Genomic DNA, 22456 nt, shown 5'->3' with positions numbered 1-22456 from the left:
GATCCCTGCAGAGATAGGCGAGTGCTGATTCGCTATACGCCCCGGCCTCGTCACATTGGATAGCACTTTACTAGCAGCAAGCAACACATCAAACTGCAAAGATGTGGCACACACACACCATCCATCATTTTCCGCCTAATAATTCACTGCTGCGGAGAAACGTGCAGAGAACAGCTTCTGGTAAGGAAGCAAGCATGGAACCTCTTGAAACTCCCCGTCGCAGGAGCTCGTGTCAATAAGCGACTTATCGTCAATCTACGCCTTGAATCCCCCCTCTTCTTTGCATGAAGGGAAATATAATATCAGCGACGTGTTAAGAGTTACAATTAGCGGGGGTTCGCTCGTTCGCTCGCTCAACTCCTTCCCCCTTATCACTTCATGATAACTCGCTGGGTGTGATGGTCCGGACTTCCGTACAGCTAATAGCATAGCTCCCTATCAATGTGTGTGGCTCTCTCATCTAAGCAGGCGCGCCGGCCGGTCGCCACGCCACGGACAAAACCAAGGGATTAGGGATAGGGATAGGGACACGATCTATCGTATTTTCCAGGAATTGATTATCCATATATAACCAATCGGAATCCTCATCACCAACCTACTGAACAACTCCTATGTCGGAGTCTTCCCCGACCTATCCCTCGAGAAAAAGGAGCAAGGAGCTGAGGGCCTAGCGGCCCCGAGCGGTGTTACTAGACTAGATTGACAGCTAAGCCTACCGGGCTTGCAGCCCGTTCGTAGCCCTAAAAGAAGGAGGCATGCAAGAAGAAGCAAATACACACACTCACTTACACGCACGCACGCACGCACGCACGCACGCACCCAGCAGTATGTAAGGCGTGATTTCCTCATGGGGAAGAAGGGGCGGGGGTATGTTCGCACGCCCACACCCCCCATATATCATTACGAACCTATAGCGTCTACATGCTGATAAGTGGATATGGCTTATTTGTTTTCCTCGGCGCCGAGAGAGACGTCGTCGTCGCCGCTGAGTTATCACCACATATCACATATACACATAACCGTACAATCCGCTGCTACCGGTGACGAGAAAGTAGCTGATTACTATACTGCAATTTCACGCGCACAGCCTACCGTATACCAGCCAGTAGCAAGAGTGCCGACGTGTGACGTGCACTCTCGAAACGCATTGATGGCATTGATGATTATCCTTATCTCGCCGCTTGCTGCTGCTACCGCCTGCTACATCACATACATAGATAGAGAGCCCTTGTCGCTCGCTGGCAAATCCGGGCTGGTGTGTGTCTTCTCTGTCCGTGCTATTACTATCGGGTTTCCATTATAGGGTCACGGAGGCGACCCGAAACCCGGCCCTAGCGTCGCGCGCGCTGCAGACCGGTCGCTGAAGAAAAGCAACGCACACCCTGACACCTATCACATAAACCTACCCTTACCCTTACCTGTCTGCCTGTCTGCTTGACCTTGTCGACTTGTGAGCGGGCGGCAGGCACATGGATAGGTATGGGGTAATGCGCGCGGCCTTACCTGCTTACTGTGTGTGTCCAGTGCAGTGGTGAGTTACCCTGGCATTGGCATTGGCATTGGCATCGGTGACGTGCAAGCTACGTTTGTGACCCGCGTTTCTCGAGCCTAGACCGTCCCGAGGAGGCAAGAGGAAGCCGTTCTGGTTTGTTACGGAACGGACTTCCGCCTGGGTCTTCCCGCTTCCTGCTTCCTGCTTTGATGCCCAAGCTGGCCCGATTGGTGCGCACTTCACATTTCACATCGGGGAATAGTTTCGAATCGGGCCCAGATAAGACAAAATGTATGTATGTGCGTACGGAGCGGAGCGACTTGCATTGCATGCAATGTATGAGGTATCTATTGTGGATTGACAATATACAGGATTGGCATGTATAGCGAGATGATGCTATCACCGGTGTGCGGCAAACAAGTGGACGAGAGTGGACGAGACACAGAGAGGCCGAGACTTGGGTATGCAAGATGCGGTGGATTGTTTCTCATTATAGCCCCGAGTGGGCGCTCGTCTATCTATCTATCTACCTGGACTGACAGACAGACCGTCGAGTGACCGGCAGGAAGCCCCGAGTAGGGCGGGAGGCGGGAGATGATGCAACGTGCTGAAGCTACTGCTGCCGCCACTTTGAGATGTGTCTCACCGGGTGACGCCTCCGGTCTGGTGTCGTTTCTGCAAGCACTGTAGATCCAAGTCTTATCTGTGCATACGACGGCGTATCAATCTGATCTATCGCCACTGAGATGCTTGGGAGTAGCTGTGTCGGTGTAGATGTCTCATGTATCCTGAGTTGTCTTCTTGTCCGCTTTCTCTGGGCAGCATCTACAGCATCGCCAATCACAAAGTTGCTAGTTACCAAAGTAGAGAGGTAAGTACCTAGGATAATACAAAGGAGACTTCACCATGATGAATGAGTAAGCACGCGAGGAAAGCGAGGTGTCTGTCTCATTTGCCTGGAGACTGACATCATGGTCATCATGGCTTGGTAGCGTTGCTGTGGCGATGATTGAGCAGCATCATCGCCTGATAGTCGGGGGAGTATCTGTTCAGAGAAAGTAGGGAGGTATCAGGTGTGCGTAGCGTCAACCAAGTCGACAGCCTGTATCGACTTCGCGGTTTCCTCGCTAGCTTGGCGCCTGGCCCCCCGGCTAGCTTTGTGCCTGGGAGGCAGCAGCCGGTCCAGCTCCGCGGACTTGATCTCTACCACCTACATGCGCCTGTGGTGGTGGTTCTGTCGGCTGCTGCTGCTGCTGCTGCTCTTGCTGCCGCTGCTGGCGACTTAGTTGGCGACGGAGCTGCTCTTCGGTCGCTTCTCTCGCGGACTCCAGCTCCCGCTGCTCGTCGAGTCGCTGTCTGGCTGCTTCTTGTCGTCGTCTGTACGTCTGTACAAAGGCAAGAAACAGGCAGTTGGCGATGGCTCCGATAGCAAGGGCGCACCCCACTGTTATCGCGAATAAACCCCAGAAGTCCATGGTGGTGGGCTGGCCGATCCTGAGTCTTGTAGGATATTCGATACAGGGGTGCTCGAGAAGGAGGTTCTCTTGTGCTTGCTGTGGGACTGTTGCCGTTGTGGTCGAGATGCAGTTCGGTATGGGTGTTTCCATGCAGTCTGGTTGCTGAGGGGAAACCCCTGGCGAAAAGGGACTCTTGAATAGAGTGCCGACGCAGAGGGCATCGCGGCATCCTCTGTAGTATTCAATGATTCTCGATTCGGTATGATGGTCTTCTGCCAGAACATAGTGACTGTTGCGACAGGCCATGATGAAGTCGACTCAAAGTGAATACACGATCCGGCGTATTGATTGTTGAACGCTGTCTGTCCCGACTGACTCCCGGGCATCTACCTGGATGGCCTGCATCGTCGGTCTTCCACGGGCGAAGAAGACATTGGTAGAGCGATCGAGATGACAGACAGGAGCAGTCCATACATGCTCGCTCATACATCGATGAGTATGTTATCTCTGGAGCCAACGTATATCCGCGGTGGCAGTGGTATCGGCTCTTGCAGTTCTTGTCGGCGCTGCCACTGCTGCTGGTGTTCTTGTTGTTGCTGCTGCTTCCATTCCTTCTGGAACTGTAGGGTTCGCTCGTTGTACTTGCGGCCGGCTCTCCGGGGCAGATAGCGCTTGCGGTACCAATCGTGAATGACGCTGCCGATGGCCGAGATCCAGACCACGCAGAAGATGGCCAAGAGGACTGCGATCCAAGGGTCGACCATGGTTGATGCGGGAGGCAGACAAAGGGTGGATATGGATGTGGGGATGTCGGTGATGAGCAATCGGGAGAAGCACCTGTATATATATATATATATATGTATATGCCTATTCAACAACGTCTTTATGTACGATACAGATGCCTACATAGAAACCTGAGAGGAAAGCAGTCAATGAATGCCGTGCCTATATGGTGGCCGTCGAGAATTCGCTTGACGTGGCGTGAATGCACTTGAGCTGTAGGTATACGTAATTGCGCATGTTGCGATAGATGAAGTCCACCGAAAGCGAAGGTCTGGACGATTGATGAATTTGCCAAACGCCCATTTGCGCGTGTCAGCGTGGACTCCCAGCAATCTGGGTAAAATACATCATCAAACCCCTATCGGCCGATCCATGGTCGAGGCTGACGGAAAACGGGCCCCCTTCAGGTGCTCCTGTCGCATCAGTGGAGCCGCCGATCCGCGCCCGCGCCATCCCGATACCCGTGAGGCCGGGCGGGCCCCAATAATGCGCGGCCGCTCATATCCAGGCTTACTACGACTGGCTACAGCAAATGTATGCGATGCGCACATCATCGGTTTCGGTGGGGCAGAGTATTGCGTACCTCGCTGTGGCCGGGCTGCCCGGGCGGAGGCTCACTGGATCCCATCTGATCTGTCCTGCCCCTCGCCGGTACCGCCCCAGAAGGCGATGAATTGATTGACGGGGTCAATCATTCGTCGCGCCCTGCGCGGATGGACCGGGCTCGAAACCCGAGGGGCCGCTGCTTCTCGACGTCGCCCAGCAAGCCAGGTCCGTCCTCAGGGGTTTGGCTGTCTACTCTCCTCCCGGTTCGCTCGATTGCGTAGCCAGGACTCAAGACCCCTACATCTCATTGCCGGCCATGAAACCTCCTCAGGCGCTCGACGACGACGACATGGCCACCACGAGGCCGGGCATCCCCAATTGAGACAGGCGATGTTTCGACGCAATTACCAAAATAGAAAATGGCCAGCACCTCACGTGTATCGTCGAATTGAAGCCGTCCCCTCCAGGGTGGTGGTTCATGCTGTGTCTCGGCTGGCATCGAATGGGAGCCCCCGGTCTGATATGCTTGCCATTGAATTCTTCGACGGAGGTCAATCTATATATATCCCCTCTGGCCATCTGCGAATGGAGTCAGCATGTTCGTGCCTGGGCGCGGAGGGTCTAACACCGACTGAAACGAAACTTTTTTTTCTCTCTCGAAGTCCGGGGTCACTTTCAACCCCAGATGCGGACAAAATTGGAAGTTTTTGGTCGCATCGGATGTTGCTCATATCTGCCTGGCCTGGGTAATGTCTCACCTTGATCCATAAGGCGACCGACGAAGAAGGAAAAGGTCGCATTATATACCCCGAAGAGCACAATCACCTGCATCGCATCGACGCAGGGAAAGCATGTTTCATGGGTGGAGATTGCGTTCTCGGGCTCCACGATGGGAATCTTGCTGTGGCGTAACTTTAACAGCTATGCCTCCTGATTCCCCTGACGCCCTACTAGGTATCGCATGGATGCTTGTATGGTGCGGCTGAAGCAACGACCCTGTAAGATTGCCAGAAACCAGGGGCTATCTTCTGATATCTTCATAGGCTTCTTCTTTCCCCTCGTCGAGCGTGTGGAAAGTTCGCGATGGTGTTGAGGGGTTGCAAGCCTGTGCACCGTCCCACGTCTCACAGCAACACAGCGGCTACAACAAATTCGGTAACCTTCAGCTTGGGCGCTGGTCATTGTTTTTTTTCTTCCGCCATAAGCTGAACGAGCCTCCGCCGCCGCGGGTGCCCCGAGCCCCCTCCATTGACTAGAAGGGAGCCCGGTCGAGTTTGGGAGACGGCCATAGCGACAACAACTGTGTGGCGCATCGATGAGACCCTGGGGGCGGGCACTGGATTCCACGAGGTGGTGTTGCCGTTGGCGCATTCTAGAACTCGGTTTGATTATTCGGGGTTGACCGTTGATTGCAATTGCCCCTTGTGTTGTCGGAGCCAAAGGCGAAGCTTCATGACGATGTATTGATTACTTGCGTAACAAGCGGTAGAAAAGCCGAATGCCAGGTATGCGAACCTCCATGAAGCCCGATCATAGGGGGACATCGTAGTAAAATATACTTGGGAAGGAGAAATGTCTGCTCAGGCAATGACCGATCACATTACTCATGGACTGAAATGTGACCTCTCCGAATGCACGCTTACCCCTGACACGTGTCGCACACAGTACAGGTATGGAGGTAGCCAACGGCAGATAGCATATCGCCCACGAACACCCGCAATGCCCATGTCTCATTTGATGGCACTTTGACAGTACCATGCAGAACCCAAGCGGCGCCATTGGCGGATCTTCCCAGTGGGCGCCGCCAACTCGCACGACTATACTGCAACCGGGAGACGAAGCCGGAGGGGGTGGCGGACAAACTTCAACTATGGTGAGCTCCTGACCTCAACCAATCTCCGCCGCGATTCTAGGGGTCCCACTCGAAGGTTGAGCTGAGCTGGGGATGAGGCTGATAAGTGCTTCCATTGTATCTAGCTGAAACCCTCGAGGCCCTCGAGACCCTGATGGCCGGCCACCCTCCGTGCCTCGCCTAAAGCTTAGCTGCCGAATATGGTCGCCCACATGCCTTGGGCCTCCTTAGGTGTGGCCTTCGAGGGGCACTGGCGGCAAAACAACAAACAACTACAGAGCCTCCGACCTGCACATCACAGCCTCGCTTTGACGGTTGGCTTCACAGCACACACACACATTGTTTTGCCGGAATGGCGGCAGCGTGGGAGAGAACCGGCGGGCGGGAAACCGATGATGGAGATGGGGGGGGATATAAGGAGGCTAGTCTTCCCGCTGTATCACAAATCCCCTTCTCATTCCTCATCAGCATCTTCACAGTCCTTTTACTCAACAATCTTCACTACTACTACTACTACTACTACTACTCACACTCCTTTTCTAAGAACCACAGTCTTTTCCATAATATAATAAACAATGCTCCCCAAGGTCTTCGGTCTCTTGGCGGCGGCCAGCTTCGCCACCGCTGCCCCTGCCAACGGCGGCGGCAGCTCTGGTGATTCCACCTCGGTCACCCACACCGCGACTGCGACCAGCGACATTGCCGCTGCCGCCGCGACGGCCAAGACCGAGTCGCCTACTTCCCACGTCAAGGGCCAGGTTTTCGACCGCATTCTGCAGATCTACCTCGAGACCACTGCCTACGAGAATGCCACGGCTGACCGTGAGTAGACCCCCTCAGCCCCTTCTGTCCTGGCATATAGATAAGCTAACAACATCCATGCAGCCAACTGCCAGGCTCTCATCAAGCAGGGTATCCTCCTGACTCAGGAGTACGGAGTCGGTGCTCCCAGTCAGCCCAACTACATCGCCCCCGCCAGTGGTGACACCTTCGGCCTCAACAGTGACAGCTTCATTCTGGTGAACAAGAACGTGTCGACCATTGTCGACCTCCTGGAGGACAAGGGCATCAGCTGGGGCGACTACAACGAGGGTCTGCCCTACTCCGGCTTCGACGGGTTCAACTACAGCAACCCGACCGAGGGCTACTACGTCCGCAAGCACAACCTCCTGATGCGCTTCAACTCCGTCGCCGACAACCCGGACCGCGCCGCCAAGGTCAAGAACTTGACCCTGTTCTACGACGACCTCGAGAACCACCGCATCCCCCAGTGGGGCTTCGTCACCCCCAACCTGTACAACAACGGCCACGACACCAACATCACCGTCTCCTGCAACTGGACCCGCAGCTTCGTCGAGCCCCTGCTGGCCAACCCTTACTTCAACGACAACACCGTCATCTACATCACCTGGCAGGCCAACGGCCAGAACCCCATCGCCCGCAACCACGTCGCCGGTATTCTTCTGGGCTCCGCCATCCCCGAGAACCTGGTCGGCACCACCGACGACGCCTACCACAACCACTACTCCGAGCTCTCTTCGGTCGAGGCCAACTGGGACCTGCACACGCTGGGCCGCTGGGACGTGGGCGCCAACGTGTGGAAGTTCGTGGCCGACAAGACGGGCGACGTGATCCGCAGCTGGAACGAGCGGATCGCGGGCGACCTGTTCGAGAACTACTACTGGAACCAGAGCTACGGCGGCGTCTTCAGCAGCGCGGTCGAGGGCCTGCACGTCTACGTCGCGCCCAACGTCGGCCTCGTCCACCACGGCCGCACCGTCCTGCCCTCCATCGTCCGCACCTGGGCCCGCTTCTGCAACCGGCTGCCCGACTACTACCGCGACATCATCGAGGTCCCCGACGCCCTCCACCCGCCCCAGGGCTTCGAGGTCCCCATCGGCCTCGACCCGGCCATGCCCATCTTCACCCCCATCACCGAGTTCCCCGTCGCCCTGCGCTCGGACGTCAACCCCGTCACTACCGACTAAGCCGTCTCTCCTACTTTCCCTTGCTCTCTCGCTCTATCGATCGGCTAGTAACTCACCAACGACCATGAGCGAGAAGACGAAGAGGAGTGTGCGGGCCAGCGGGCAATACTAACCCGCCTGTGGCCAACAGTCAGAGGAATCTGACAGAAGGCGACGATCGAGGGGACTGTAGAATGTTCCCCCGATGACGGAAGGAAGATATGAGCTCTGGAGGATGATTATCGGGGATGATGAAGATTGCCACACTATAATGATCAGTGTGCGCAACGAGGAAGGATGTTGTACGATTTGATGATTTCTGTCTTCTCTTCTCCCGCTGACTGGTGTCTACTACTGCTACACGCCGCAGCTGTTTCTTCTCACCTTCTTTTCGACAAACCTCTTTACCTAATTATCAGATACCAATTCTCTTTTAGCTTAATACAATTTTTGGATAGCTCCCAATTTGGTTCTTGATTACTGTTGGTGCATGCGATTGTGAAGGTGATGGGTTGACTCGGTAGATTCAAGTCGCATTCTCCACATGGAACGAATTGTGAGGTTGATAGCACTGAACTGAACTGAACCGATACGTCAACTGGGGAGCCGAATGCTGAATATAGACCTCCAAACCAGGCCTTTCTAGTACATACGACCATATCCTGCTGAATACTAGGGATCCCGTCCGCTCTCCCATATATAAGCAGCAGAGAGCCGAATTAGTACTAGGGTCGGTGACGACCTGGGAATCCTCGGTGTTGTATGTTTTGCTTTACCTTTTTTATTCTCCCCGACAGCTTTGTCGGGCATCGGCTTTTTCTTCCATCTTCGTATGACTTGTGAACACCTATCAAGCTATGTCGAAGGCAAGCGTGACGGGTAAGTTTCCTTTGAACCGAAGTTGCTGTTTTCTCCATCCGATTGCCGTTCCCCCTTATCCCTACTACAGATCATAATGTTATCTGGGCAATCGACTTGCCTAAGGTCGGCTTCTACCGCGCTCCCTAGCAACACACTGCTGCCAAGCATGGTCTTGGCCCGTCCATTTGGGGGCTGGAGGATCATATGTGGCACTCGGTGTAGACTATAGCCCCCACGTGGAAGCCGCTGCAGCTTTTCCCGTCACCGCGCTTGCTGCATTAAGCCGAGCCCTCCACCTTCTTGACCAGCTCCTCGAGCTCCTTGGCGACGAACGGGGGGTTATCCTTCTGGACGAAGTGTCCGGTGCCGGGGGCGATCAGTGGCCCTTTGGCCCGGTCTGGGTCGGTGAGAAGGCAGAGACCCTCGTTGTACTTCTGCCACATACTGTTTGCGTGCCGGGGTCAGTTCAGTGGGCGCCTATGCACGCAAGAAATGAGGCGCTCACTCACGGCTGGGTGTACATGGCAGCCATGCCCATGGGGATCTTCATCATGGCCCACTCCTCCTTGGAGAACTGCTCAAGCTCATGGCCGACGACGGTAATCCAAGGGCCCTTGGCCGAGGAGATCTTGGATCCCTTCAGCTTGGGCTTGGACGGATCAGGAAGCATGTTCTTGATCTCCCGTCGGTCAAAGCCCTCCGGGTTCTTCGCTGCGGGTGAGAAGATGGTAGTCATCTTGGTGTAGGCGGCTTCGTACACATCACGCGCAGTGCCGGGAGGAACCATGGTCTCCAGGTTGAAGGACGGGTCCTTAGGGTCCGGCCAGATGCTCTCATAGTCAGTGTTGCCCGTGTTGGAGTCCAGGAAGAGGATTCCTTCCACGACGGCAGGGTATCTAGCTCGAATGCACAAGCAATTTAGCCACAGCGCGTTGGACTAGCAGAGTGTTGGATGCGTACTTATCAGCATATCGTCGGGCGACGTGCGCACCGATGCTGTTGTTCACAAAGATGATGCGCGAGTGACGAGCTGGAGATAGAGTCTGAAGTAGCTCGTGGAGGTCGTCGGTGACATCGTCCAGCGTGTGGGCGTAGCCGGGATCCTTGGTTGGCCAGGTTTCTCGAGGATCTCGGGCCGAAGCGCCCTGGCCGTAGCGGTCGTAGGTAAGCATCCATGGCTTGGGGGAAACGCTCGACTGCCGGAAGAGCTCGATGGTCGGTTTCCAAACGCTCTGGGCGAGACCGAGGCCGTTCAGGAAGACGACAAGCAGGTTGCTTGCATCGTCTCCTGGGATCAGCTCATAGGCCAAAGTGGCGTCTGACTTGGAGGGGAGAGCGACAGTGGAAGTCATGTTGAAACGGAATCAGAAGGATTGTAATTTGGTCATGGTACTTTGACCGAGACGGAGCGAGAAGACAGGTGCGCCAAGGGAATTCACCTTAAAGTAAGTCAGGAACGAAGAAAGCTCCTCTCGGTTGGTTCTATCACATGTGAGGCCATGGTTGGGAGCGGGCTAAGGCAAGGGATAACTATTTGATATCAGCAATCACATTGTATCCTGGTCGCAATCTAGCAAGAGAGGGGGCAGATTTCCGTTGGGCCGTGTGCGACTTCAGAACTCCCGACCGTCTGGTAGCCAATGCCAGGCATATTCTACCAACTCACGGATGTTGAATCGGCGCATTCGTGCTGCGTATCAGATTGTGTGGTGACACGGAGGGGGGAGGGGCGCAGCGGGGGCACTTGGGGGCCATGCATGCTTCGTCATCGCCTTCCCGTATATCTCGCCGAGTCCCTGTCTCGGCGCCGTCTTCCGGGACGACCGCGACGGGCTCGACAACCCGACGATCGTGCGCGAGGACAAGTACGCCCTGCAGCAGGGCGTCTTCTCCACCTTCCCCGACAAGCAAGAGCACGCCATGGGCGACCTCTTCGAGTCGCACCCCGTCAAGCCTGGACTGTGGCGGTTCTGTGCCCGGGCAGACGACATCATCTCCTTCACCACGGCCGAGAAGCTGAACCCCTCCACGATGGAGAGCTACCACATCTTCCCTGTCTTTTTTTTCTTCTCTCTTTTTCTTTCTTGCGAATGAACTTTGTTTGGCGTTGGTCATTTCCCGTACTTGATGTAAGGCTGGATGGATGTTGAGCATGTCGCCCAGAGCATTTCCTCCAACAGGGTGCTGTCGATGCACATCCCGTATCGTACTGCTTCCTCGAAAATCCAAGGACCTTTTAGGGTAATATGCTCAGTCTTCGATTCCGGCTCCACAAATAATACCTAACCTTACTTGTAGGACCTTGAATCAACTTCTGGCGGGGACCGCGACCAAGATCAGGCTCAGAACCTTAAATGGTCGACTACCTCTTGGTGACCAATTTCGCTTCATGCGGAGGACCGGCGGGATAGAACTGGGTCACCCTTCTTCCGCTGCGGACAATTACCTCGAGACAGGACCTGTGTCCAAAGCGCGCTCCGGCGACAAAGCAACGAGTTTCCGCTATGGTCATATCAAGCCCAAAGCCAATGTGCTTTCGGCTGTTAATTGCCAGTGGAAATGGTCAGCGGCGCGACCCCCGTGATCATTAGCGGCGGAGAGCGCCCTCCCTCGTGCACGACGTCCCTCACGGAAATACGATCCTCCAGGCATGCGTAATGATATATCAGCGTTCGCAATACCATGGATCCTAGAAGACCTCTGGCCGATGTGCTGGCTTCCTGACCGGCGAAAAGGAGCGGTTGGCAGCAATAACACGCGGTCCCGGGCATCATCATCTTTCAGATATACGATGTGCGCGGACAAGCAAGAAGGAAGGTGTTCGTTCCTGCGGATAACACCTCCTACGGATGTTTGCTCCGGAAACGCCTGGATCTGCATTGTGCAGCTTTTAGTATTAAAACCTCGGATCTTGATTGCCGCCTTGCCGCCTTGCAATCGTGGGTTGCTTGCATGTCGGAACGCCGGTTACTCGGCAGCTGCTACAGCAGAACAATCTAGATCGGCCTTCGAAAAGTTGGCTCGACGGCGTCACGAACCGCAAAATCTCCACAGGTTCTGGCCGCGTATTCCGTTGGCCTGCCAAGAAACCGGGAACGTCGAATTTTGTGTCTGCTTTACCCCGGGATTTGTCGGCTCAAGCATGCCGGGCAAGGTCCGTGTCGAAGTGGGTTCCCATCCGCTTAATTCGTCACGAAATCGGGCCTACACTCAAGTTGGCACAGGCTATTCGGTCATATTTCGCAAGAAGATCTGTACGTGTTTTTGCAGGCTCAAATCTCTTTGTCGGTCACTTGAACTCATCTAATCTTGACGTCACATCAGCCCAAGAGGCCAGCCATGGTGTGACAACACAGCACGTGAAGATCCTGCGAATGGGGAGATCAGGAGCAACAACAAGGGCCAGCAAATGCAGCCTCAACGCTCCGCCGGGATGTTGGCTTGCCTCAGCTGGAAAACCGCTGCAGGTTATCTGCACTCCCGGCCATCCGGTCAAGGCAACCAGCCTGCATATTGCAGAGCTTGATATGTGGAACCATTGCATAGAAACAAAACTAGTATACAGGCCTCGAAGATTCAATGACGTAGGCGTTCAGCGATGGAGCTCTTGCAAGTCAATAACGGTTATTGCTCATACTTATAGCCACGGCAATGGCCGTTGTTCCTGTTAGACATACCAATTTTATTCCTATTTATTCGAATGAATCAAGTGTAATATATCCAGCAAAACACAGGAACAACAAATAACTTCATATCGCATACAGACATCATCATCAACAACATGGCCCCACCACCAGAGCAGCACGAGGCCGCGACGCGGCCCAAGATGGAAAAGCACCAGGACCCGAACCCCATCGAGTACGAGAACTCGGTCTACCAAAAGGGCCTGAAGTACCAACGCCCGCCCTTCACCTTCAAGCCCCTGGAATGGGAAGCCCTGGCCTCGGCGCGCATGTCGGCCGAGAGCGCCGGGTACGTGACGGGCAACGCCGGAACCGGCGAGACGGCGCGCAAGAACCGCGAGGCCTTTGGTAAATGGTCCATCGTGCCCAAGCGCCTAGTAAAAGCCTCCGGCGAGGGATTCCCGGACCTCTCCGTGACGGGTCTGCGCACGTGCGCCGGCAACGTGGCGGGCGGCGACAAGGGCGATAAGCGGCTACCGTTCCCCATCGCCTGCGCCCCCGTCGGCGTCCAGCGCATCTTCAACCCCGAGGGCGAGATGGCGGCGGCCGCGGCGGCTGCCAAATCCCACGTTCCCTACATTATGAGCACGGCGAGCTCGACCAGTATCGAGGACGTGGCGAAAGCCAATGGCGACGGCGAGCGCTGGTTCCAGCTCTACTGGCCGCCCAACGAGCGCCAGGATATCACGAAGTCGATTCTGAGCCGGGCGGAGAAGGCTGGGTTCTCGGCGCTGTTCGTGACGCTGGATACGTATATTCTTGGCTGGAGGCCGAGCGATATGGATAACGGGTAAGCCCCAACTCTTGGATTTCCACAATTGAACTGCTTCTTCAATGCTAACAAACACTTCTAGATACAACCCCTTCCTGAGGTCCGACCAGATCGGCGTCGCCATCGGCATGACGGATCCCGTCTTCCGCGCCACCTTCAAGGAGAAGCACGGCTGCGAAGTCGAAGACGACATGGGCGCGGCCGTGGCCGAGTGGACGCGGACCGTGTTCCCGGGCATGAGCCACACGTGGGAGGACATCCAGTTCCTGCAGGAGCACTGGAAGGGCCCGATCGTGCTCAAGGGCATCCAGACGGTCGAGGACGCGCGGCAGGCCGTCGCGGCGGGCGTGCAGGGTATTGTGGTGAGCAACCACGGCGGCCGCCAGACGGACGGCGGCAACAGCTCGCTGGGCGTGCTGCCGCGCATCGTGGACGCGGTGGGGGAGCAGCTCGACGTCTTTTTCGATTCGGGGATCCGCTGCGGCGCGGATATTGCCAAGGCGCTCGCGCTGGGGGCCAAGTGCTGTCTTATTGGGCGTCCGTACGTCTATGGTCTCGCGCTCGGGGGGCGAGGAGGGTGTTGAGCATGTGCTTAAGTCGATGCTGGGTGACCTTGAGTTGACGCTGCACTTGGCGGGTATCCCGTCTTCGTCGCCAGAGCACCTTAATCGGTCTGTTTTGGTTAAGGAGTCGGATCTGTTCTAAAAGTTGTAAATACTCACTGTACATACGTACCTAATGTAATGAATCACGCTTGTGTATACAATTTTCTTAAAGCACATGGCATCAACAGCCCTGTGTGTATGATGCTTTCTTTCTTGAGTTCTATCGTTTTCAATGGTCTATATTACCTTGCCTGCGGATACTAGTTGGAATGGCCTGGATCCGTTCCGGAATAAGCAAGCATCATAGCAACTTTCTGCATATTTGTTTCTATCAATTTATCCTTGGAAGGGTTTCACCATCTGACCAAGATTGCCAATTTGAAGCGTATCTTGGTAGCCACAGAGGTTTTGCCATTTATCGGTTATTCTCGCGTATCGTGGGCTGACCTCGATGGTCCCCTTCCCACAATGGAGGAGGGGATTAAAGCCCCCTACGCGCCGTCGACGTATACCTCGTTGCGACTAAGTTTTCTGAACGCTGGGTTTCGCGATGACTGCCGAGCATGATAAAATCGAACCCTACCCCGACCGCCCACCCCGCCGGGAGAGCATTCGATCGACTGAACAATCTCTCTGAGTCAAAGAGAAGCACCGGCTCTGTAGATAGTTCAGCCAAAACCGCACAATACTCTTAAGCAGCACCACAGCCCTGGGAGCTGATCCGGATGACCCGATACCCAAGTCAAAATGAGCGGAATCCTAGGACACCTGGCGTTGGAATGGCCATTGTCGATCCATGACTCATCGTCACGCTCGGGCGAAAGGCTGGATATACATCCTTATAAGCTCAGCAATTGAGGGGCACCAAATGCGATTTGCCCCTTCCAGCACGATGATGGCACATGGCCGTAGAGGACATAAGGAATTCGATTCTTGGCAATGGCCTCAACCTCTATTGTCGATATATGTACAACGTCCTTGACTTGCAGCTTCGGCCGCGTCCCGTCTATCCCATGCTTCTTTCCTCGAGCCACCAATAATTGATGATACCAATTGAGTGTTGTCGAAGAACCCGCTTAAGCCTTGGGCTTGTTGGTTTGCCAGACTAGATAGTAACAAGCTTGTCAGTAAGATGGTCCCTATTATGCCGGATTTATCGATCCATTGAACCGCGAGAGGAGGAAATGACGCACTGGCAATGCCGAAGGGGGCGAAGAAGCCGGTGGCCATGTACAGCCAGTAGCGGACGGCGAAGAAGCGAGTCTTGGTGTTGAAGGGCAGGTTGGTGTAGGGGCCCTCGGCGTAGTGGTAGGGCGACGAGAGGCGGGCTCGGGTCGCGTGGAACATGCGGCGGCTGATCATGTTGGCCGCACGGGGGCTGGCGCGGAGGACGGACTGAGGAGACATCTGGTCAATTGGTTTTAGCAGATGGTCCCGAATCAATCGTTAATCGTCAATCCGGGGTGTCGCATTTACCTTGATGAGACTGTTGCACGCGAATGGGCAGAGTGGAGATGTGTGAAATGGTTTGCTGGAGTGAGCTTTGCAAAATGTCGTATGACGGGTTGAAGCTCGACGAGGTTGTAGAAGCTGCGCATAGCCGGTCGGTTCAATGTCGGCCCAATCGCCACCCCATCCTTTGTACCAAGTACCCTCAAGTGCTTTAATTGCCCATTTACGATGCTCAAACCAAACTGCACGTATCTACCACGTACGCATATCAATCTGCCTATACATAAATGTATTAATAGCCCGTAATTGTGATAATTCACTGTCAATACCAGTAGACCGCAATTGATTGGTGTAGGAACATTTCGAGGTTCGCATATCTTAAGCACGGCCACTTCCGGTGTAAACGCGCCACAGGCGCCACACTATCGCCGGCCACATTCAAGATGGATCGAAACCTTCATTGTGACTGACTGAACGATGGCTGTCGAAAACTACAGTCGCGAGTGACCGTTGACTTAGATGCCGTCCCATTTGGATGAGAAACTCCCTCGCGACGAAACCTGCTTGTCGATGAGTATAAAGACTCGCCGCCGCTGCCCATTGATGACCACAAGGCAGGTCTGTACATCAAGGGCATATTTAGAGGAGACTCTAGATGATCAATTACATAACAAAAAACACCAAGCCATAACCAAGCATCAACCATCCTCAGCACTGGAATAAACGCTGGATCGAAATAGCAGGCCGTGGTTATTGTGGTTCTTCACCCAGCATTACCCCGTGCAGACCACTTAAACACTGGAATCAACGCTGGGAGCTACTGCAACCACCGCCTGCCCATCTAGACGTTCCACTGGATCGAGTCGCCGAGGGCCCCACTACCAATTAATTTCTGCCACTGATAGCAGTCGGCGAGCGTAGTCCGCCAACTTTTTTTTCCCATTCGCAGAAGCTGCAGCTACGCGATTCCCCCCAGATCGTCGATCGAGTAGCAATTCCGGTTATTGCAGTGCCCAGCCACTTAACCCTCCATTGCAATAACATCTCCCCCCAACGATCTTGTAACAACAGATCTGGTCCATCAATTTGTCGACCTCTCACACCACCACTCCTCTTGGCGCATCGATGCGATAAGGTGCAAAGATGGATGACCTCTTCGATGTTTTCGAAGACCAGCCGGCAGCTGCCACTGCTGCCACTGCCGCCAGCGACGGCGACGGCAAGGCCAAGACTGAGATCGAGTCCAACACAAGCGCCAGCAAGCCGACCAAGTCAAAGAAAAAGAACAAGAAGAGAAAGGCCGGCGAGCTGGGCAATGGCGCCGACGGCGAGTCCACACGATCGGCTCCCGAGGCCGCAGAGGTAGAAATGGCCGACGCCGCCCCTACCTCGCCCGAGGAGGACGCTGTTGAAGGTGCCGACGGCGACACAGTCATGGCCGATGAGCAGGACAGCAAGCGCCGGCGCAAGGATGGGGCTACCGAGGCGCCCGTCATGACGGATAGCTTCGAAACTGCCGAATCTCGAGAGCTTGCCGCCGCCGCCGGCTTTGCGCCCGCCGACGAATCTAACCTCGTCTTGAAGCACAACATCCAGCATCAAGTCGCTCTTCCCCCGGATCTGGACTACGAATACGTCCCTCTTTCCCAACACAAAGCGCCCAAGGAGCCAGCGCGCACATGGCCCTTTACCCTTGATCCCTTCCAGCGCCTTTCCATCTCGTCTATTGAACGCGATGAGAGTGTGCTGGTTTCCGCCCATACCAGTGCCGGAAAGACTGTTGTCGCCGAATACGCAATCGCACACTGCCTCAAGCAGAACACCCGAGTGATCTACACTTCGCCCATCAAGGCCCTTAGCAACCAGAAGTATCGTGAGTTCAACGAGGCTTTCGGTGATGTCGGTCTGATGACTGGTGATGTCACCATCAACCCTACTGCTAGTTGTCTGGTCATGACTACCGAGATTCTGCGTTCCATGCTGTACCGCGGTTCGGAGATCATGCGCGAGGTGGCCTGGGTCGTTTTCGACGAAATCCACTACATGCGAGACAAGTCGAGAGGTGTCGTATGGGAAGAGACCATCATCCTTCTCCCCGATAAGGTGCGATATGTGTTCTTGTCTGCCACCATCCCGAACGCCTTCCAGTTCGCCGAATGGATAGCCAAGATCCACAGACAGGCATGCCACGTTGTTTATACCGATTTCCGTCCTACTCCTTTGCAGAACTACTTCTTCCCCGCTGGCGGCAGCGGCATCTTCCTCGTCGTTGATGAGAAGGGCGTTTTCCGAGAGAACAACTTCAACAGGACCATGCAAATGATCCAGGACAAGAAGGGTGCCGACCTCCAAGAGGCTGGCGCCAAGAGCTCCGGAAAGGGCAAACACAAGAAGCCTATGAAGAACGGTAAAGATGAGGCCAACGCCGACATCCAGAAGATTGTCAAGATGATCATGAACAAGAACTTCAACCCGGTTATTGTGTTCAATTTCAGCAAACGCGAGTGCGAGATGATGGCTCTGTTCGTGTCCAAGTTCAGTTTCAACGATGACAGCGAAAAGCAGATGGTGCGCAAGGTTTTCACCAGTGCTATCGAGTCGCTGTCGGAGGAGGACCGCGATTTGCCCCAGATTTCGAACTTGCTCCCGCTGTTGGAGAAGGGTATCGGTGTGCATCACTCCGGCCTGCTGCCTATCTTGAAGGAGACAATCGAGATCCTTTTCCAGGAAGGACTCATCAAGGTGCTGTTTGCTACTGAGACCTTCTCTATCGGTCTGAACATGCCTGCCAAGACTGTTGTCTTCACGCAAGTCACCAAATGGGATGGTGTACAGCGCCGTCCTCTCACCTCGTCCGAATACATTCAAATGTCCGGTCGAGCCGGTCGTCGTGGTCTTGATGAGCGTGGTATCGTCATCATGATGGTTGATGACAAACTGGAGCCTGAAACGGCCAAGGAAATCGTTGCTGGCTCGCAGGATCGTCTCAACTCTGCCTTCCACTTGGGCTACAACATGGTCCTCAACCTGCTGCGTATCGAAGCCATCTCGCCCGAATTCATGCTGGAGAACTGTTTCTTCCAGTTCCAGAACAGCGCCAGTGTAGCTGGACTGGAGCAAGATCTTATGAACTTGCAAAAGGAGAAGGACGGAATGGTCATCCCTGACGAAGCAACCATCAAGGACTACTACAGTCTTCGACACCAGATTGAGGCTTACACCAAGGACATGATCCACGTCATTCAGCATCCCACACACTGCCTGGATTACCTCCAGCCTGGTCGGATCATTCAGATCCAGAATCCCAAAACCGGTCAAGATTTCGGTTGGGGCGTTGTTGTCAACTTCATTCCTCGCAAAGCCCCCAAGTTCGGCGAGAAGGAATACGAGCCCCAAGAGTCATATTTCGTCGACGTTTATCTCCGTCTGGACCCTGATAGCGAGCCGTTCGCCCCTGCTTCCCAGACTTCGCAACCCTCCAAGGAGATGCCTGATGGCCTGATTACGCGTGGCGAGTCCAGCTCCTGCAGCTTCCAGGTTGTGCCCTGTCTGTTTACCTGCATCAAGACCATCAGTCAAATCCGAGTCTTCATGCCCAAGGACGTCAAGAACCGCGAGGATATGGAAGAGGTCCGCGGCTCGGTTCTGAAGTCTCTGACCGAGGTCGAGCGACGATTCCCCGATGGTGTCCCCATTCTTGACCCAATCGAGAACATGGGTATCACTGATGATTCTTTCAAGAAGCTCCTGCGAAAGATCGAGGTCTTGGAGGCACGACTGCTTGCCAACCCTCTGCATGGCTCGCCTTTGCTGCCCGGTCTCTGGGAGCAGTACTCGAGAAAGATCTCGCTCACCGACCAGACTAAAGCCATCAAGAAGAAGATTGGTAAGGCCCACAGCATCGCCCAGCTTGATGAGCTGAAATCGAGAAAGCGTGTCCTTCGCCGCCTTGACTTCATCAACGACGCCGACGTTGTTCAGATGAAGGCGCGTGTTGCCTGCGAGATTTCCTCTACGGAGGGTCACGAGCTCCTGCTTTCCGAACTGCTCTTCGACCGCTTCTTCAACGAGCTTACGCCCGAGATGTGCGCCGCCATCCTCAGTGTCTTCATCTTCGAGGAGAAGGTTGAGGCTGCCACGCTCCGAGATGAGCTGCAGAAGCCTTACTCGCAAGTACAGGCCAAGGCCAGGATCATTGCCAAGATTAGCCAAGAAAGCAAACTGGAGGTCAACGAGGACGAGTACGTCCAGTCTCTCAAGTGGCAGTTGATGGAGACCGTTTATGCCTGGTCCAATGGCAAGCCGTTCTCGGAGATCTGGTAAGTTTCCTAGGTACCCTTATTAATCGTTCGATACTAATAATCTATAGCAAAATGACGAATGCTTACGAAGGCTCCCTCATTCGTCTCTTCCGCCGTCTCGAAGAGCTTCTACGCCAAATGGCCCAAGCCGGAAAGGTCATGGGCAGCGAGGAGCTCACGACGAAGTTCGAGGAGAGTTTGGCGAAGATCAGACGTGATATCGTTGCTGCCCAGAGTCTATACTTGTAAACCACAAAGTCCTGGTTATGCATGGTTATCCTCTGTTGTTCAGCAGGGCCTACTCAGTTTTTGAGGGCCTGATTATACGCCTCGTAAGAGGTGTTGTGTTATGGAGTTCAGGATGTTTTGGCAGGGAACAGCAGTTATACCACTTGCTTGGTGTGGACCAGAGAGAACAGAGTAATTATTCCCCCATCGGCGGAAGCGTTGCACCCACTGTACAGACCGGGAACAATCCAGTGCTATTAGCACAGCGTTCCATTCATTCCACTGGAAACAGTGTCACGTTTATTCAGCTGGAATAGCGTGTCACGTTGGTCCCGCTGGATATAATGTCACGTCTATCTCGTTAGATATGTTGTCTAATGGGATAACCTGGCCCGTCTATTGTTCGCCTGGAGTACCATTGGTCTCACTGGATATAATCCTCGTGGGATAAATTGGTCTTTCTGTTATGCAGGCGAATTATATACGAACAGCAGCGCTAACGCCATCAACGGGGATACATCTCGTAGGTGAGTTGTCTCGAGGTCTTGCCAAGTATTCTATAGGGATTTGCTAGATAGATGAATCGGCATCGCTGCTAGGTTGGCGGCGATGCAAAGCCCTTTTATTGTTTTGTCATTGTGTATGTGATCAACGTGGCCATGTAGTAATAAGTAACAACCATGCCTCTGACTCGTCTGCCGCGCTGTTTTAGCTGGCTTGCACTCTACAGCCATAAAGGTATCATCGCCCATCTCTGAGCTGCCAAATTATGACTGGACATCGCCAAGTAAAATGTTTTTCTTTGTACAACTTTTGTGTCTATCATGAAGAGTAAGGATATCCGATCCCTGGGGGTTGTCCCAACGCAACGCCAACGCCAACGCTATGTATAAGCACGCATTCAAGAACCAAGCAAGACCATCGTAAACAACAACACCCCCGAGAACCAATAGCCACAAGTGCTTGTTTGCCCCAACTGTATGTACACTCCCTGCCTGCCGCCCATTATTTGCCACCCGAGATGCTCCGGACGATGCCGATGAGGAAGCTGAAGAAGACGCCGACGCAGACCATGAACTTCCAGCGGTCGCTGTGGATGCCGTGCTGGCGGACGAGCCAGCCGAAGCTGCCGAGGGGCCACATGAAGCCCGTGACGACGCCCCAGACCAGCGCGTCCAGGTGGCCGGCCAGGCCGGCGTTGTTGCCGCCACCGCCTTCCTCGTCCAGGCCGGACCCGCCGCCCGCGTTGGAGGCGGTGGTGGGCATCGCGACGGCGCCGTTGTCGTCGATCCACGAGTCCTCCATGCGCCGGAAGGAGTCGGGGCTCGGCAGGGTGTCGGGGGTGTAGCGCGAGGAGTGGATGCTGCGGAATTGGAGGCGGAGCTGGTTCACCTCGGCCGGGGTGAAGCCGGCGTTGAGGAGGCGGTCGAAGCCGCGGGGCGTGTTTTGGGACTGGTTCTGATTTGGGGTCTGAGCATTGTTGTTGGCGGTAGTGGTGCCGGGGGTAGGGGTGCCCGCGGGCGAGGTAGGTCGGAGGAGGGGACTGCTGGGCGGCGCGACGGGGACGAGGGCGGCCTTGGCTTCGGACTCGAGCTCGGACGTGGTGAGGGAGTCGCCGATGCTGCAGTTGACGTATATGCGCTGGGGCGGCGGGGGGCGGTTGGGGATGTTTTTGCCCTTACCCTTTCCCTTGTCTTTACCCGCAGTATCATCGTCCTTGTTGCCAGAAGAGGCAGACACTAAAGACTCGTACTCGTCGTAGCGGCTCGGGGGCGCGGGCGGGGGCGCGCGCAGGACGGCGCTCAGGGCGGCGGTGTCGGGCAGGATGCGGCCGCCCTGGATGAAGCGCAGGCGGCGCTGGGAGTTGGGCTCGGCGAGGCGGCCGCGGATCAGGTGCTTGAGGGAGACGACGGTGGTCTGGGCGGGGTGCGGGATCTCGAGGTCCAGGTCCGGGATCGAGGCGCTGAAGCGGATGGTCAGGGAGAGCGGTTGCGGTTGCGGCGACAGTGGTGCCGGGGCGAGATTGGGCGATAAGGGTCCCAGGGCCGCGCTGTTGAGCGGCGGCGGCTTGAGAGAACTCATGATCGGGTCGGTGTAGAATTAGGGGCTCGGAGAGAGGGCATCGTTGTTGCAATCGGCGCAAAGTCGCAAGTCGCAGTTGGGCCTGGCGTTGAGAGGAGGATGGGTTACTATGTCTTTTGGCCCCCTGTATTTTTAGCATACGTTCATCACTTTCAGGGACTGAGCGAGCGATGGGAAAGCACCAGCCGCCCAGAAACCACATGGACAATCGCCAGAGGCTCTATTTAGTGGGGTACTCCGGGCAAGCTAAAGCAAGCTTGTCAGCTCGTGCAGGGCGCGAGTCGTAAGATGCAGAAACACCCCGCGGTTGCAGCCATTGCGTGCTCTGATCCCAGGACAGCCTAGGTTAATTGGCGTCGATAGACTCGATAGGGA

At 55.1% G+C, this 22456-nt stretch overlaps 9 protein-coding genes across 9 annotated transcripts; 4 read left to right on the top strand and 5 right to left on the bottom strand.

Annotated features, from left to right (window-relative positions):
* Nucleotides 1-2643: 2643 nt before the first annotated feature.
* PG986_009996 (uncharacterized protein) lies at nt 2644-3255 on the bottom strand (the record flags this gene model as incomplete). Its single annotated transcript, XM_066846218.1, has 1 exon — nt 2644-3255. One exon carries the CDS (start codon nt 3253-3255, stop codon nt 2644-2646), a length of 612 nt encoding a protein of 203 aa, XP_066698616.1.
* A 176-nt stretch (nt 3256-3431) lies between these two features.
* PG986_009995 (uncharacterized protein) lies at nt 3432-3713 on the bottom strand (the record flags this gene model as incomplete). The annotated part of the gene is made up of 1 exon (XM_066846217.1): nt 3432-3713. One exon carries the CDS (start codon nt 3711-3713, stop codon nt 3432-3434), a length of 282 nt encoding a protein of 93 aa, XP_066698615.1.
* Nucleotides 3714-6705: 2992 nt separating this feature from the next.
* Nucleotides 6706-8118, top strand: PG986_009994 (phosphoesterase-domain-containing protein; the record flags this gene model as incomplete). The annotated part of the gene is made up of 2 exons (XM_066846216.1): nt 6706-6952; nt 7016-8118. 2 exons carry the CDS (start codon nt 6706-6708, stop codon nt 8116-8118), a joined length of 1350 nt encoding a protein of 449 aa, XP_066698614.1.
* A 1118-nt stretch (nt 8119-9236) lies between these two features.
* PG986_009993 (alpha/beta-hydrolase) lies at nt 9237-10310 on the bottom strand (the record flags this gene model as incomplete). Its single annotated transcript, XM_066846215.1, has 3 exons — nt 9237-9402; nt 9468-9854; nt 9919-10310. The coding sequence occupies 3 exons, from the start codon at nt 10308-10310 to the stop codon at nt 9237-9239; spliced, it is 945 nt and encodes a 314-aa protein (XP_066698613.1).
* Nucleotides 10311-10711: 401 nt separating this feature from the next.
* On the top strand, nt 10712-11052 carry PG986_009992 (NRPS-like enzyme; the record flags this gene model as incomplete). The annotated part of the gene is made up of 2 exons (XM_066846214.1): nt 10712-10722; nt 10752-11052. The coding sequence occupies 2 exons, from the start codon at nt 10712-10714 to the stop codon at nt 11050-11052; spliced, it is 312 nt and encodes a 103-aa protein (XP_066698612.1).
* Nucleotides 11053-12739: 1687 nt separating this feature from the next.
* Nucleotides 12740-13997, top strand: PG986_009991 (FMN-dependent alpha-hydroxy acid dehydrogenase; the record flags this gene model as incomplete). The annotated part of the gene is made up of 2 exons (XM_066846213.1): nt 12740-13431; nt 13496-13997. The coding sequence occupies 2 exons, from the start codon at nt 12740-12742 to the stop codon at nt 13995-13997; spliced, it is 1194 nt and encodes a 397-aa protein (XP_066698611.1).
* Nucleotides 13998-15094: 1097 nt separating this feature from the next.
* On the bottom strand, nt 15095-15425 carry PG986_009990 (uncharacterized protein; the record flags this gene model as incomplete). Its single annotated transcript, XM_066846212.1, has 2 exons — nt 15095-15123; nt 15212-15425. 2 exons carry the CDS (start codon nt 15423-15425, stop codon nt 15095-15097), a joined length of 243 nt encoding a protein of 80 aa, XP_066698610.1.
* Nucleotides 15426-16613: 1188 nt separating this feature from the next.
* Nucleotides 16614-20020, top strand: PG986_009989 (uncharacterized protein; the record flags this gene model as incomplete). The annotated part of the gene is made up of 2 exons (XM_066846211.1): nt 16614-19789; nt 19840-20020. The coding sequence occupies 2 exons, from the start codon at nt 16614-16616 to the stop codon at nt 20018-20020; spliced, it is 3357 nt and encodes a 1118-aa protein (XP_066698609.1).
* A 984-nt stretch (nt 20021-21004) lies between these two features.
* PG986_009988 (DSC E3 ubiquitin ligase complex subunit 3) lies at nt 21005-22081 on the bottom strand (the record flags this gene model as incomplete). Its single annotated transcript, XM_066846210.1, has 1 exon — nt 21005-22081. The coding sequence occupies one exon, from the start codon at nt 22079-22081 to the stop codon at nt 21005-21007; it is 1077 nt and encodes a 358-aa protein (XP_066698608.1).
* Nucleotides 22082-22456: the final 375 nt, after the last annotated feature.

This window comes from Apiospora aurea (genome assembly GCF_038362705.1).
Source record: "Apiospora aurea strain CBS 24483 chromosome Unknown utg000006l_segment0_segment0, whole genome shotgun sequence".
NCBI classification, from domain to species: Eukaryota; Fungi; Ascomycota; class Sordariomycetes; order Amphisphaeriales; family Apiosporaceae; genus Apiospora; species Apiospora aurea.
The sequence above is the reverse complement of the archived record's forward strand: the minus strand, read 5'-3'. Positions and strand labels throughout refer to the sequence as shown.